Source organism: Oratosquilla oratoria, chromosome 14 (genome assembly GCF_046742065.1).
Source record: "Oratosquilla oratoria isolate Oo_2021 chromosome 14, ASM4674206v1, whole genome shotgun sequence".
NCBI lineage: Eukaryota > Metazoa > Arthropoda > Malacostraca > Stomatopoda > Squillidae > Oratosquilla > Oratosquilla oratoria.
Genome location: NC_134790.1, coordinates 61,340,197 through 61,355,774, shown reverse-complemented (window position 1 = coordinate 61,355,774; position 15,578 = coordinate 61,340,197). Strand labels below are relative to the sequence as shown.

Below are 15,578 nucleotides of genomic sequence, written 5' to 3'. Positions count from 1 at the left end.
TCCTAGTGATGGACCCATCTGTGACCCAAGCCCAATAGGACCACCAGGAGTGTTAGAACTTGGTGTCTTAAGGGTAGCCTTAGGTGACATGTTGAGGACAAGGTTGACAGGCTTATTGAGGGCCTGAGGCACCAGTACAGGTTCAGCATATGTCACTTCTTCCTGTAGCTCTCCTGTTAAACGGCTGTAAATATAAAAACACAGACATAACTATTTCTGAACACCAAGATTTCATAAAGAATTTTTACTGGATCAATTAATCAACCCACTGCCCTGGTTCTCTCTTGCTGGAGATCTACAACCCCAATGAACCCAAACAAAGCCACTAGGTTAGTCTAGCATGAAAAGATTTTGTGAAGTTGCCTAGGGTGAGTGCTGGGTATTTACCTAGTATTTACCTAGTTGTATTTACCTACTTGTATTATTTGGGAAAAGAGCTATGCTTGTAGTGACTGATCTTTGTATCTTTCAGCATCTAGTTTGTTCATAAATTCTTGTATAGTAGTTTTTTAACACACTGTTACCTTATCCAATTTATTCCAGATATTCACTACCACTCTGTGTGGGAAACTATTCTTTTTCAGATTTCTTCTATAACTATCCTTTTTTTTAGTTTCTTTTAATGTCCTCTTGTTTTTTTTATCCCATCCCTTTCATAATTCTTTAAATAGCCAGTACATCTCTTTCTCTTCTTTGTTCCAGGGTTGGTAGTTCCAGTTTGGACAATCTTTGTTCATATGTCAATTTTGAGAGTGTTGGTGCCATCTTTCTTGTTCTTCTTTGGATTCTTTCTAATCTCTTTATATTCTTTTTTGTACTGGGTGTCCATAGTGTCGCAGTGTACTCCAATCTTGGTCTTATTAGTGTGACTAGTATTTTCTTTACCATTTCCTCATCCAAGTAGTCAAAGGTCACTTTCACTGATCTTAGTAAATTGAAGGTTTCTCCAATTATTTTGTTGATATGCTTGTCTGGTGACATGTCTTTGGTGATAATTACTCATATGTCCCCTTCTTGGCTAACTTTTTTTTACTTCCTTTGTATCAATTTCATATTGCCCTGATATTCTATTTTTACTTTTTCCAAACTCCATTATAATATATTTCTTGATGTTGAAGTTCACTTCCCATTTTGACTCCATTCCCAAACTATATCCAGGTCTTTCTGTAGTGATTCATAGTCTTCCTTTGTACTTTCTTTAGTAGTTTTGCATCATCTGCAAAGAAGTTCATATAACATTCCACACCTTCATCCATGTCATCCATGGCAAACATTATCAGAGCCAATACAGTATCTTGTGGGACTCCACTTACCATTTCTTCCCAGGTCAAGTATTTGTCTCCAAGTACCACCCTCATTTTCCTCCCATTCAAGAAATCTTCCATTCATTTCAATAATTTTCCTTGTACACCACCTATTATTTTGATTTTTCTTAGTACTGTTTTGTGTGGTACTTTATCAAATGCTTTTTATAAATCTAGGAAAGGACAATCAGCCCATCTGTTCCTTTCTTGCATTATTTCTATTAGCCTCAAGTAAAAGCAAATCAAGTTAGTGGTACATGATCTTTCATGTCTAAAGCCAAATTGTTTTGGATTCAGTATATTATTTTCTTCCAGATGTTCCAGATGTTTAATCCATCTACTTTTGATAACTTTTTCACATATATTTGCTATTGTGCTTGTGAGACCAGTCTATAGTTAGGTGGATTTTCCTTGTCCCCCCTTTATATACTAGTACAATATTTGCATTTTTCCAATCTTGTTGTACCTTTCCTTCTTTGAGTGAGTAATCAATTATCTTATATATTTTGTCTGTTAGTTCATCTATACATTCTTTTAATATCCAATTTGCAATTCCATCCGGACTGTGTGATTTTCTGACATCAAGGTTTATTATTTGGTCACTTATTTCCTTGTGTGCCACAGTTATTTCTTTCATTTTGGGGGGATCTTTCTGTCCTTCGTCCCAATTTTGTTTATTTTCAATTGCAAATACAGATTTAAAATGTTTGTTCATAATTTCAGCCATTTCTACATCTTCTATAGATTCATCATTCCATTGATGCAGTTTCATTATTTCTGTCTGGTGTGTTTAATTCTGTATTAACCTAGTTGTATTTACCTAGTTGTATCTTACAGGGAAGGGGAGCTATGCCCATGGTATCTTGTCTCTCTATCTCACTATATCTAATTAGCTCTTAAATTCCTGTTTTGTTTTTGCACACACTATTGTTTCATCTAGTATGTTCCATACATCTACCACTCTGTGGGGAAAGCTGCTTTTTTCATGTCTCTTCTATAACTATCCTTTGAGTTTCTTTCTATGTTCTCTTGTGATTCTCTTATCCCAATTTAGTAAGTCATCTCTATCAAGAACTTCTACACCTTTCATAAAACTGTAGATGGTCTACAAGTCACCTCTCTCTCTTCTTTGTTTCAGAGTTGGTAATTCTAGTTTTGACAATTTTTCTTCATATGACATTTTTGATGGTCCTGGGGCCATCTTCAAAGTTGCTTTCTGGATTCTCTCAATTTTCTTTATGTATCAGTGTGACTAATATTTTCCTTACTATTTTTTCATCCAAGTGAGTAAAAGCCACTTTTATTTATTTCAGCAAGTTACAGGTTTTGCCAACAATTTTGTTTATATGTGTGGCATAGTACTATAAGGTGCCCTGACATTCGACATGAGGAGGGCACTGTAGGGTTGCACAATAGTGTTGTAATGTGCCCCCTACTACCAGATGCTTTCCAATACAAGGACTCTTTGTCATGGGCACAAGGCCTTCATTGATACATGTGTACTAAGGTGTGGCATCGTCTTCCTTCTGCGTAAGGAGAACAATGTTGCCCCCACATCAGTCTATGCCTGTCTCCCATACAGAGAGCATCCAATGCTCTTACTCCTGTACGCTTATGTCACAATAAAGATTCAAACATCGCCCCCAACATTTCAGTTGCATGCATATGAAAAACAATATGTTTGTCAGGGGACATATCTTTTGTGATGATCATTCCCAGGTCTTTTTCAGCTTCCACTTTCATTACTTCTTTTTCGCCAATTTTATATTATCCTGATATTCTTTTTTTACTTTTTCCAAATTCCATTATGCTACATTTATGTTGAAGTCCACTTCCCACTTCTGACTCCATTCCCAGATATTGTTCAGATCTCTCTGTAGTGAGTCACAGTCTGTTTCTGTACTCACTTTCTTTAACAATTTTGCATCATCTGCAAAGAAGTTCATATAACATTCCTCACCTTCGTCCATGTCATTCACATAGATAGCAAACATTATTGGAGCCAACACTGATCCTTGTGGAACTCCACTAATTACCTCCTCCCAAGTAGAATTCTTATCTCTGAGCACTACTCTCATTTTTCTTCAGTAGTATTCCTTGTATCCCTCCTATGGTTTACAGTTTTCTTAAATAATTTTTTGTGAGGAACTTTAGCAAAATCTTTTTGTAGATCTAGGAACACACAATCCGCCCATCTATCCCTTTCTTGTATTATGTCTAGTAGTCTTGAGTAAAAACAGATCAAATTTGTGGTACATGATCTTCCCTGTCTAAATCCAAATTGTCTTCAATTTAGGATCTTGTCCTCCTCCAGATGTTTTATCCATCTACTTATAATTTTTCACAAATTTTAGCTACCAACTGGTTTGTAATTTGTTGGGTCTTCCTTATTTCCTCCTTTATAAATTGGTACAATATCAGCATTTTTCCAGTCTCCTGGTATTTTTCCTTCTTTGAGTGAGCAACTTATTATGTTATATATTTTGTCTGTTCAATTTGTTATTCCATCCACGCAATGCAATTTCCTGACATCAAGGTTCATTCTTTGATCCATTATTTCTTTCTGTGTTACCCTTATTTTCCTCATGGGGGGGGTCATTTCTCTCCCTTCATCCTGATGATGCATTTTTTCTCTAGTGAAAACAGACGAAGTGTTTGCTCATGACTTCCACCATTTCTGTATCTTCTGTATTCCCTTGGCATGTTTCTGTTACTGTGCTGAAAGAAAACCTAATTGTCGGCCAGCTTATGTCACTCTTGAGTGTTCTGGAAGTGATTTCCGTTTTGAGTTAATGTTTGAACATACCTGGTAAAGTATTGGATTTGTTGGTCTAGTGAGAAGTATTTATTCTAGAATCTGTGTATTTACCTAGTTGTATTTTACGGGAAGGGGAGCTATGCTCATGGTGTCCCGTCTTCATATCTCATTTTATCTAGACTTTTTAAATTCGTGTATTGTTTTTGCACACACCACTTTCTCATCTAACTTGCTCCAAGCTATTCTTTTTCAGGTCTCTTCTATAACTGTCTTTCTTGATTTTCTTTCCGTGTCCTCTTGTATTTCTACTATCCCATTTTATCAGATCCTCTCTATCAATAGTTTCTATGCCTTTCATGATTCTATAAATAGTTATCAAGTCTCCTCTCTCTCTTCTTTGCTCTAATGTCTATAGCTCAAGTTTTGCTAGTCTCTCTTCATATGATAGTTCTGAGTGTTGGTGCCAATTTTGCAATTGCTCTTTGTATTCTTTCAAGCTTTGTTATACATTTTTTTGTACTTGGTGACCACGTCATCGCTGCATATTCCAATCTTGGTCTTATCAAAGTGATTAGTATTTTCTTCACCATTTCTTTGTCCCAGTAGGCAAATGCCACTTTGATTGTTATTAGATTATAAGTTTCTCCAAAAATTTTGTTTATATGTTTCTCAGGGGACATATTATTCATAATGATGACTTCCAGGTCCTTCTCATTTTCTACTTTCTTAATTTCTTCTTCTCCCAATGTATATGATCCCACTATTCTTTTTTTTACTTCTTCCAAATTCTATTATACTACACTTCTTAATATTGAATTCCATCTCCCAATTCCTACTCCAATCCCATACTTTATTGAGATCACTCTGTAGTGACTCACAATCTTCTTCAGTGTTCACTTTTTTCAACAATTTTGCATCATCTGCAAAAAAGCTCATATAACTTTCAATTTCTTTATCTATATCATTAATATATATAGCAAACATTATTGGGGCCAGAACTGTTCCTTGTGGAACACCATTTATCACTTCATCCCAATTAGAGTGTTTGTCTCTTATCAGCACTCTCAGTTTTCTTTCATGCAAGAAGTCTTCCATCCACTTCAGTAGTTTGCTCTGTATTCCTCCTGCAGTTTCTAATTTCTTTAGCAACTTCTTATGTGGCACCTTATCAAAAGCTTTTTTCAGGTCTAGAATTGCACAATCAGCCCATCCATCTCTTTCTTGTATTACATTAGCCTTGAATAGAAACACATTAAGTTTGTGATGCATGATCGATGGTTGTAATAGCAATTTGGGTGGTATGCTGCTGAAGTTAGTTTCTTGTGTCCTGCAGACAGTGTTTGTGTGATGTAATGTGATGGATGACTGACTTTGAGGTCTTTTACATGAGCTGTATACCTGCCATTCTACTCATATGTTGCTCTGTGTAGAGGATTTTGGTTTCTGAGTGTAGATGTCCTATGTCTTGTTAAGGCTTTATTTCACACTGTCTCAAGGTTTTCTTTCTTTGTTCTTACTGGACAGACAAAATAAGACTGAAATTTGTAGGCAAATTTTTTTTGCATGTATTTGTGATAGGTGTAGGGTGAGTGTATGGTACTTGATTAAGCCACACATACACCCCTAGTAAGGAGGAAAGGGTTTTTGGTGTTAGTTGTATCTCAGTATATACAAGAAGTAGGGAGGGGTAGTGAATGGGAGTGGAGTATGTGGGATTAAATGGGTGGGAGTGGATTTATGCCTTTGACTTTAGCTACCTCCTTTGTAAGGGGGAAGAGGCCCTTGGTATATGTATATATGCCTGTATATATGTATGTACTAATGAACAAAGTTCAAATAAATTCTCATGACTTCCTACATTCATATCACTTGTGATAAACTTAAGGAACAATAAATCTAATGAGGTTTATAGTGTTTACTTGATTTTGTTACTTTATACTTACCTATTAGCATTTTGTCTCTGATCAAAGTATTCATAATCAGTAGCAGTATACAGCTGGTTATCTTCATCTTTATTGCACTTTTTTCCACAAAAGAATCCAGTGATAAATCCTAATATGAGTGCTCCAATTGTTGCAGAGGCCACAGCAATGGCTAATGTCTCAGCAGTAAACTGTAGTGGAATACTCTGGCTGCTGGGTGACTCGTGATCTATAAAATAAAGAGTTAATTACATCAAATCTCCTGAATATTTCATATAATAGTTAAACTTATAAAACTATACTCTGTTTTTCTGTATGAATGTCTGTTTGTAGTGTTGATATCTTCTGTGTAGTTATTAAGTACACTGTTTTTACTCAACTGTATTATGGCACAGATTTTCCTCATATTTTCTGCAATTTACACTTGTTCTTCAGACTGGACCTAAGACCTCTCTTTTTCAATTATGTTTAAACTTCCTCCATTTTTAAACACAAGGACAGCTGACAACAGCTGAGTGCTTCCCTCTATTACTTTCAGCTAGTGACACACAAATGAACCACTGAGCTGTCAAAATTCTCAACAGTGCAAGGAAAGCAAGAGGCCTGGGTTGTATTGAGTGGGGGGGGGGGAGCCAAGGCGGATCAGGAGAAAACAGAGACAAGTTTGATTTGAATGTTAACATAAACGCAGAGCCCTCTGAAGGCACTATACTGAAACTAAATGTAAATAGAGGCTTTGAAACCCCAAGAGGGATTGGTAGACTGTATGGTGATGACCTATTTTCTGGCTTTGGTAAGTACAAAAAAGAAATTTGAGTCAAATCATAGACACAGGAAGGGATATGAATTTTAATAGAAACTTGTGGGAGAAAGAATTCAAGGAATTAAGGAAAAAGATTGTGATTTTAAGGAAAGACTATTTTGAAGTCAATAAAGAGGTACATGAACTAAAGAAGAATTCCAAAATAAATAACAAGTTAAGTGAATTAAAAAAAGAACTAATTGAGATTAAATGTGAAAATGAAAAGATGAAAAATAATTATACTACCAATATTGAGAATTAAAAAAAAAGAGAAAAATCACCAAATACTGGCAATGTCTGAAAGAATTGAAGAAAACTTAGGTGAGGAAAATTTGCAGATTAAGAAATGGAATGAAAGCAGAGAAAATGATGAGATAGCTTTTAAAGAAATAATACAACAGATACAGGAAAATGTAAAGTACAGACGCTCCTCTACTTACGTTCATTCGTTTTACGTTTTTTCGATTTTACGTTTGAACTGACTGTAAAAAAAAATTGTAAAAAAAAAAAATTTTGAGTGAAATTTTTAGTTTAGCGCGCTCTCCATAGTTCAAACGATACTTACGCATGATGCTGCGTCCATTGTTTACATTGCACAAACGACAGACTGAAAGTGCCTTGCCTCCTCCTCCTCCTCCTCCTCCCCTCTTCCTCCACCATCTCAATTTATGTTGCTTGAATTTAATTTATTTGAAATTAATGTTATTATTTTACAATGTCATGTGTATAATTAATGATTTAGGGGTGTTTTGTAAGATACAGTAATAGAATTTACGGATGTATAGTACAGTAACAACTTACGTTCATTTTCAACTTACGTTCGGCCATTCGGAACGTAACTAAAACGTAAGTTGAGGAGTGTCTGTACACAATTATTCAAGTAATCAAAGAAAAAACAAATTGGGTCAGAGATACAGTGGATAGAAAAAAGTGTACTGTAGCATATGGATTAAAAGAAAAACATGGTCTGTTAGGTACTTGAGAGAAAAAGCAAAAAAAGAAATGGCAAAAACAATTCTAAGTTTAGTACAAGATGATGACCACGAGGTAGAAAAGGAAATAGAAGTATATAGAATCGGACAATATTCTAATACAAGAAATCGACCACTAAAGATAAAACTAAGATCACAAATGGTAGCACAAGACATACTGGCAAAATCAGTAAAGTTAGCAAAGAGTGAACATTACAACAATATATAGATAAAAAGAGAAATGAATGTTGAGGAAAGAGAAAGAGAAAAGACACTAAGAGATGAAGCTAAAGAAAAAAATTGTGAAAAGAATGGAGACTGAAAGCAGGGAGTTCTATTGGAGAGTTTTAGATATGAGGCTGAGAAAATGGTACACCAAGGTATACAAAACAAAAGGAACAGAAAATGGGATGAATACAAAAAAAAAAAAAAAAAGTGGCCTATACTAATATAGACAGATTAATCTCAGGATTGAATGAACTAAATGATTACCTGTCAGAAAAAAAACAGACATAATGGTAATTGTGGAGAAGGAATCATGTTTTTGGCCAAGAAAAACTTAAATGTGATGAAGGTTACAGAAGGTAAAAACGGTGTGGAAATGATCATGATAAAAGATGAAGACAGCAACATGAAAAGTAGAAAGTTTGTGGTGATTTATGTGCCACCAAAAAAGAGCTCTTGGAAAGAGGGCAAGCATTCAAAAATGTTAGAAGATACAAGGTACTCATTAGAGATAGATAGATAGATAGATAGACTTTATTTGGCAATAAATCAATGTACATGAAGTGCAAATAATGACAAGAACACATAGTTCGAAATAATAAATGTAAATTGCCGAGGATAACACAAAAAGCATTAAGTGAGATGCTGAAGGATGGAGGTAACCTGGTACTTATGGGAAATTTTAACTGTGAGGAAATCTGTTGGGAAGGGATGAGAGTGAAAGGCAGAGAAAATATATAAGGAAATGTACTTGACATGAATATAGAACATGCAATGACACAATGGGCAAAATAAAATACCAGATACAAAAGTAATGAACAGTTGACACTAGATTTAATATTTACAACAGAACCTGAAATTGTTGATAAAATTGAATACAAGACACCATTTGGAAAGAGTGACAACATACTAATAGAGTTTGAACTAAAGGAGGAAATAAAGAAAATTGAGAAATATGGAAAAGGAAGACTGGTGTACAATAAAATGGACTTTGGGGAACTTAAGAAATTCTTTCAAAATGCAAATTGGGGAAACTTTTTCAAAGAAGAGACACAAATGGAAGAAAAATGGATGATTTTGATGGAAATTTATAATGAAGGAGTGAATAAATGCATACCAAGACAGAAACAGGAAAAGGTGTACATTAAGTGCTGATTCAACAGAAAATGCAGTAAGGCAAAAGATAGAAGAGATAAAGCTTTGAAAAGATGGAAAAAAAGGTAAAAAATACCTGTAAAGTGGCAAATACATATCAACCATAGAAATGAATACATAAAAGTGTGCAGGGAGGAAAAGAGAAACTACAAAAAAGACATCATAGAAAAATGTAAAGATCAACCCAAACTATTCTATATGTGAATGGTAAACTTAAAAATAAACAGGAAATGGTGAAACTACATTACAGAAATATAGAATATAAAGAAGACTTAGAAATGGCTGAAGTCATGAACAACCACTTCAAGTCAGTTTTCACTGGAGAAAAAGTACATCATTGGGATGAAGGAATGGAAGTGTGATCACCCCCAATGAGAGAAATAACAATAACACAAAAAGAAATAATGGATTAACTAATGAACCTCGATGTCAGGAAATCACACAGCCCAGACGGAATTGCAAATTGGATACTAATAGAATGTAAAGAATTAATGGACAAAATATATAACATAATAAGTTGCTTACTCAAAGAAGGAAAATTACCAAAGGACTAGAAAAATGCCAACATTGTACCAATATATAAAGGAGGAAACAAGGAAGAACAAACAAATTATAGACCAGTCTCCCTTACAAGCACTGTAGCCAAAATCTGTGAAAAAACTATCAAGAATAGATGGATAAAACACCTGAAAGAAAATATAATAAACCCAAGACAATTTGGATTCAAATAGGGAAGATCATGTGTCACAAACTTAATCTGTTTCAGCTCAAGACTAATAGATATAATACAAGAAAGGGATGGATGGGCTGATTGTGCTTTCCTAGACTTACAAAAAGCCTTCAACAAAGTACCACACAAAAAATTATTGAAAAAACTGGAAAACATAGGAGGGATACAAGGTAAATTACTAAACTGGATGGAGGATTTCTTGCATGAGAAAAATGAGAGTAGTGCTCAGAGAAAAGAGTTCAGCTTGGGAGGAGGTAATTAGTGGAGTTCTTCCACAGGGACCAGTATTGGCTCCAATAATGTTCACTATTTATGTGAATGACAGGGATGAAGATGTGGAGTGTTACATGAGCTTCTTTGCAGACGATGCTAAATTGCTGAGGAAAGTGAATATTGAAATGGATTGTGAATCACTTCAGAGAGACCTAAACAAAGTTTAGAAATGGAGCCAAAAGTGGGAAGTAGACTTCAATATAAAGAAACGTAGCATAATGAAGTTTGAAAAAAGTAAAACAAGAATATCAGGACAATATACAATTGGAACAAAGGAAATAAAAAAAGTGGGATCTGAAAAAGACCTGGGAGTAATTATCTCAAATAACATGTCCCCTGATAAACAGATCAACATAATTGTCGGAGAATCTTACAACTTGCTAAGATCAATAAAGGTGACTTTTACCTATTTAGATGAAGAAATGACTAAAAAAAATACTAGTCACACTAATAAGGCCTAGACTAATGTATGCTGTGACACTATGGTCACCCAATACCAAAAAGAATATAAAGAAAATTTAACAAATCCAGAGAGCAGCAATGAAAATGGACCAACACTTTCAAACCTGTCATATGAGGACGGGCTAAATTGAAATTATTGACTTTGGAACAAAGAAGAGAAAGAGGTGACCTCCTGACCATTTACAGAATCATGAAAGGCATGGATTTCCTTGATAGAGAGGACTTACTAAATTGAGATAAGAGAAATACTAGGGGACATAATAAGAAACTCAAAAAGGATAGTTATAGAAGAGACCTGAAAAAGAAAAACAGTTTTCAACATAGTGGTGGATATATGGAACAAACTGGATAAAACAATAGTGCATGCAAAAACCATACACGAATTTAAGAGCAAATTAGACACTGTGCAATACAAAGACAGGACACCACAAGCATAGCTCCCCTTCCTGTAAGATACAACTAGATAAAAAATACATAAACAGTTCCATACTTATACTTTGCAGATATAAGTGTAATGACTTTTCACAGAGCGATTCATGGTGGTGGCATTTGCCTAGTTGTATCTTACGGGAAGGGAAACTATGCTCGTGGTGTCCCGTCTTTGTGTCTCACCATGTCTAATTTGTCCTTAAATTTGTGTGTTGTTTTTGCACACACTATTGTTTTGTCTAGTGTGTTTCATACATCCACTACTCTGTGGGGAAAGTTGTTCTTTCTCAGGTCTCTTCTATAATTGTCCTTTTTTTGAGCTTCCTTCCATATCCTCTTGTGTTTCTCTTATCCCAATTTAGTAAGTCTTCTCTATCCAGGACTTCTATACCTTTCATAATTTTAAAGATAGTCCACAAGTCACCTCTTTCTCTTCTTTGTTCCTGAGTCAGTAATTCTAGTTTTGACAATCTCTCTTCATATGACAGTTTTGATAGTGTTGGGGCCATCTTTGTAGTTGCTCTCTGGATTCTCTCAATTTTTTATATTCTTTTTAGTACTGTGAGACCATAGTGTTGCTGTATACTCAAATCTTGGCCTTATCAGTGTGACTAGTATTTTCTTTACCATTTCTTCATGTGTGTGTGTGTATTTACATTTACCTAGTTGTATTTCATGGGAGGGGGAGCTATGCTCATGGTGTCCCATCTCCATATCTCGTTTTATCTAGACTGTTTTTAAATTCGTGTATCATTTTTGCACACACCACATTCTCATCTAATCTGTTCCAAATGTCTATTATCCTGTGGGAAAAGCTATTCTTTTTCAGATCTCTTCTATAATTGTCTTTCTTGATTTTCTTTCCATGTCTTCTTGTATCTCTATTATCCCATTTTATTAGATCCTCTTTGTCAATAATTTCCATGCCTTTCATGATTCTATAAATACTTATCAAGTCTCCTCTCTCTTTCTTTGCTCTAATGTCTGTAGCTCAAGTTTTGCCAGTCTCTCCTCATAAGATAGTTCTGAGAGTGTTGGTGCCAATTTTGTAATTGCTCTTCATATTCTTTCAAGTTTTGTCATACAATTTTTCGTACTTTGTGACCATGTCGTCGCTGCATACTCCAAATTTGGTCTTATCAAAGTGATTAGTATTTTCTTCACCATTTCTTCGTCCAGGTATGTAAATGCCACTTTGATTGATCTTATCAAGTTATAAGTTTCTCCAAAAATTTTGTTTATATGTTTCTTAGGGGACATTATTCATAATAATGACTCCTAGGTCCTTCTTTTTTCCGCTTTTTAAATTTCTTCCTCTCCCAATGTATATACCACTATTCTTTTTTTGCTTCTTCTAAATTCCATTATACTACACTTCTTAATGTTGAATTCCATCTCCCACTTCCTACTCCATTCCCATACTTTATTGAGATTGTTTTGCAGTGATTCACAATTTTCTTCGGTGTTCACTTTTTTCAATATTTTTGTATTGTCTGCGAAGAAGCTCATATAACTTTCAATTCCTTCATCCATATCATTAATATATATAGCAAACATTATTGGGGCCAGTACTGTTCCTTGTGGAACTCCACATATCACCTCATCCCAATTGGAATGTTTGTCTCTTATCACCATTCTCGTTTTTCTTTAATGCAAGAAGTCTTCCATTCACTTAAGTAGTTTGCCCTGTATTCCTCCTACAGTTTCTAATTTCTTTAGCAATTTCTTATGTGGCACCTTATCAAAAGCTTTTTTCAGGTCTAAAAAGGCACAATTAGCCCATCCATCTCTTTCCTGTATTATATCTATTAGTCTTGAATAGAAACACATCAGGTTTGTGACACATGATCTTCCTTGTCTAAATCCAAACTGCCTTGGATTTAATACATAGTTTTTTTCCAAATGCTTTACACATCTAATTTTGATCATTCTTTCACAACTTTTTGCTACCGTACTTGTAAGGGAGACCAGTCTATAGTTTGTAGGGTCTTCTTTGTTTCCCCCCTTATAAATTAGTACTATATTTGCTATTTTCCAATCTTCTGGAACTTTTCCTTCCTTCAATGAACTACTTTAGACTATGGATTTTGTCTGTTAGTTTGTCCCTGCATTCTCTCAAAATCCAGTTTGCCATTTCATCTGGACCATGCAATTATCTGACATCGATATTACTCAAGTGATTCATTATTTCATTCTTTGTTACTTCTATTTCTTCCATAGAGGGGACTTTCCCCTCCCACTTGTCATCTCTCAGTTGTATGTTCTCCCTTGTAAACACCAATTTAAAATGCCTGTTCATAATTTCTGCCATTTCTATTTCCTCCTTGTCATAGTTTCACTAATTCTTGTTTGTTTTTCAGTTTGTTGTTTACAAATCTATAGAATAGTTTTGGTTGATCTTTCCATTTTTCTATGACATCCTTTTTTGTGTTTTCTCTTTTCTTCTCTGTGCACTTGTATATATTCATTTCTATAATCAGTATATATTTTCCTTTTTTCGGGTTTTTCGTCTTTCCTCCATTTTATCCAAGCTTTATCCCTTTTATCTTTTAACTCTCTACATCTTTTGTTGTACCAACACTTTTCATATCCTTTTTCTTGCTTTTGTCTTGGGACATACTTTTCCACTCCTTCCTTATAAATTGTTGTCAAAATTTTCCATTTCTCTTCTAATGTTGTTGCCTCTTTGTATATCCTTTCCCAGTCAGCTTTTTTTTTTTTTTTAATCTCATTTTATATAAAAAAAAAAAAAAAAATGTCCATACATCATTCTTCCCTTTTTATATTGTTCATTTTTTTCATGTATTTTTTTCATTTAGTTCCAGTTCTACTAATATGTGGTCACTTTTACTTAGTGGTGTCTTATATTCAATCTTGTCCACTATTTCAGGGTCTGATGTGATTATTAGGTTTAGTTTCCATGGCTCTTCCACATTTCTATACCTAGTATTCTCTTGTATTCATTGTGTTATTGTATGTTCTATTATCGTATCAAGTAGTACATTTCCCCATAGGTCATCTCCACACTTCACTGTCATTTCTTCCCAGCAGATTTCTTTACAATTAAAGTCACCCATTATAATTATTCTTCCTCCATCCTCCATTATCTTATTTAGTTTTATCTTTGTGTCTTTTGACATATTCTTGTGTTCTCTCACTTCCCACGAAGCTGTTTTAGGAGGCACATAATTTACTACAAACTTCATGCTCTTCTTGTCCCTGTCCTCTATTTCCATCATGATCATTTCCACTCTATTCTTTCCATATGTAACATTCCTCACATTTATATCCTTCTTAGTCAGAAACATAACTCCACCCCCTTGTTTTACTCCTCTGTTTCTAATCCAATAATTATATACACCATGTCCTACACTGTTGGGTGGTAATGGACCTTTCAATTTTGTCTCCACAATTCCCATTATGTCAGGTTCCTTTTCCATCAGGTAATCATTCAGTTCATTCAAGCCTGTTACTAATCCATCTATATTTGTGAAGGACACTTTTAATTTTCTGCTACCTCCATCCTGTTTTCTGTTTCCCTTCTTTTTTCTCTCCTATGAACCATTTCCTCACTTTCATATCCACTACTCTCCAATAGAATTTCTCTTTGTCTGACTCTGTTCTGTTCTCATTTTTTTCCTTAGCTTCGATTCTTTTTGTTTTCTCTTCCTCTCTTTCCTCTTTATTCATCTCTCTTTTTATCCATACCTGTTTGTACTGATCACTTTTTGCTAGTTTTCCTGTTTTTGATAAGACATTCTCTGCTGTCGTTTGTGACCTGAATTTAACCTTAATTGGTCTGGTCTTGTCTACATTGTATTTCCCAAGTCTATATATTTCTTCAATTTCTTTCCCTATTTCCTGTTCACCTTCTTGAAATATTCTTAGTACCCTGTTCACTCTTTCTTTCTCCTCTTTTACTTTTGTAGTCCTATTTGGATTATGTTTCTCTTCCATTCCTAACATAATTATACATTTCTTTTTATCTGCTAAGTCTCTTACTATATTCTCCTTCTCTCTCATCACTTTAATAACTGTGTCCTTAGTGTGTTCCTTCATCTGTTGTTTCACTGTATCTCTAAATTCAATTTTGCTATTTTCCTGAACTTTTTTTCCAACCAATTACCTCTTTTTCTAAGGACTCTTTATTCTCTTTATTATTCTTCTTTAATTTTTCATTCTCGTCCTTTACTTCTTTTACCTGTCTTTTTAATTCTTCTATTTCTTTATTTAGGTTTTGGTTCTTCTTCTTTAGTTCTTCCAATTGATCAACTCTTTGTGTAATCAGTGTGAGTTGACTGAACGTAACCTCCCACTGTTCATTCATTTTTGCTAGTTTTTTCTCTAGACTTGCTAATTGGGGGAGGTTGTCATCTCCTCCCTCATTAAATCAATGGAAATAATTATTTTCACCTTCCATTGTGCTGCTTTTATCTATATTTCTAATTTTTACATTTTTTATTATTCTCTTCGATTTCACCTCTGTCGTCTGCGCATCTCTTGTTGACATTCCTTCTGACTTCCGGGGCCCATTCATCCCCTTCCTC

The 15,578-nt window shown here is 34.6% G+C and overlaps 1 protein-coding gene across 1 annotated transcript in view; it reads right to left on the bottom strand.

Moving 5' to 3' along the window:
- Positions 1-15,578, bottom strand: part of Sema1a (semaphorin 1a) — a 212,924-nt gene that overhangs the window by 2,095 nt on the left and 195,251 nt on the right. Inside the window, exons 15-16 of the mRNA XM_076197580.1 lie at positions 6,006-6,213; positions 1-184 (exon numbers count right to left, since the gene is read on the bottom strand). The exon at positions 1-184 is cut by the window's left edge and continues 2,095 nt beyond it. Coding sequence (XP_076053695.1) covers positions 1-184; positions 6,006-6,213 — 392 coding nt within the window. The remainder of the gene's footprint in view (positions 185-6,005; positions 6,214-15,578) is intronic.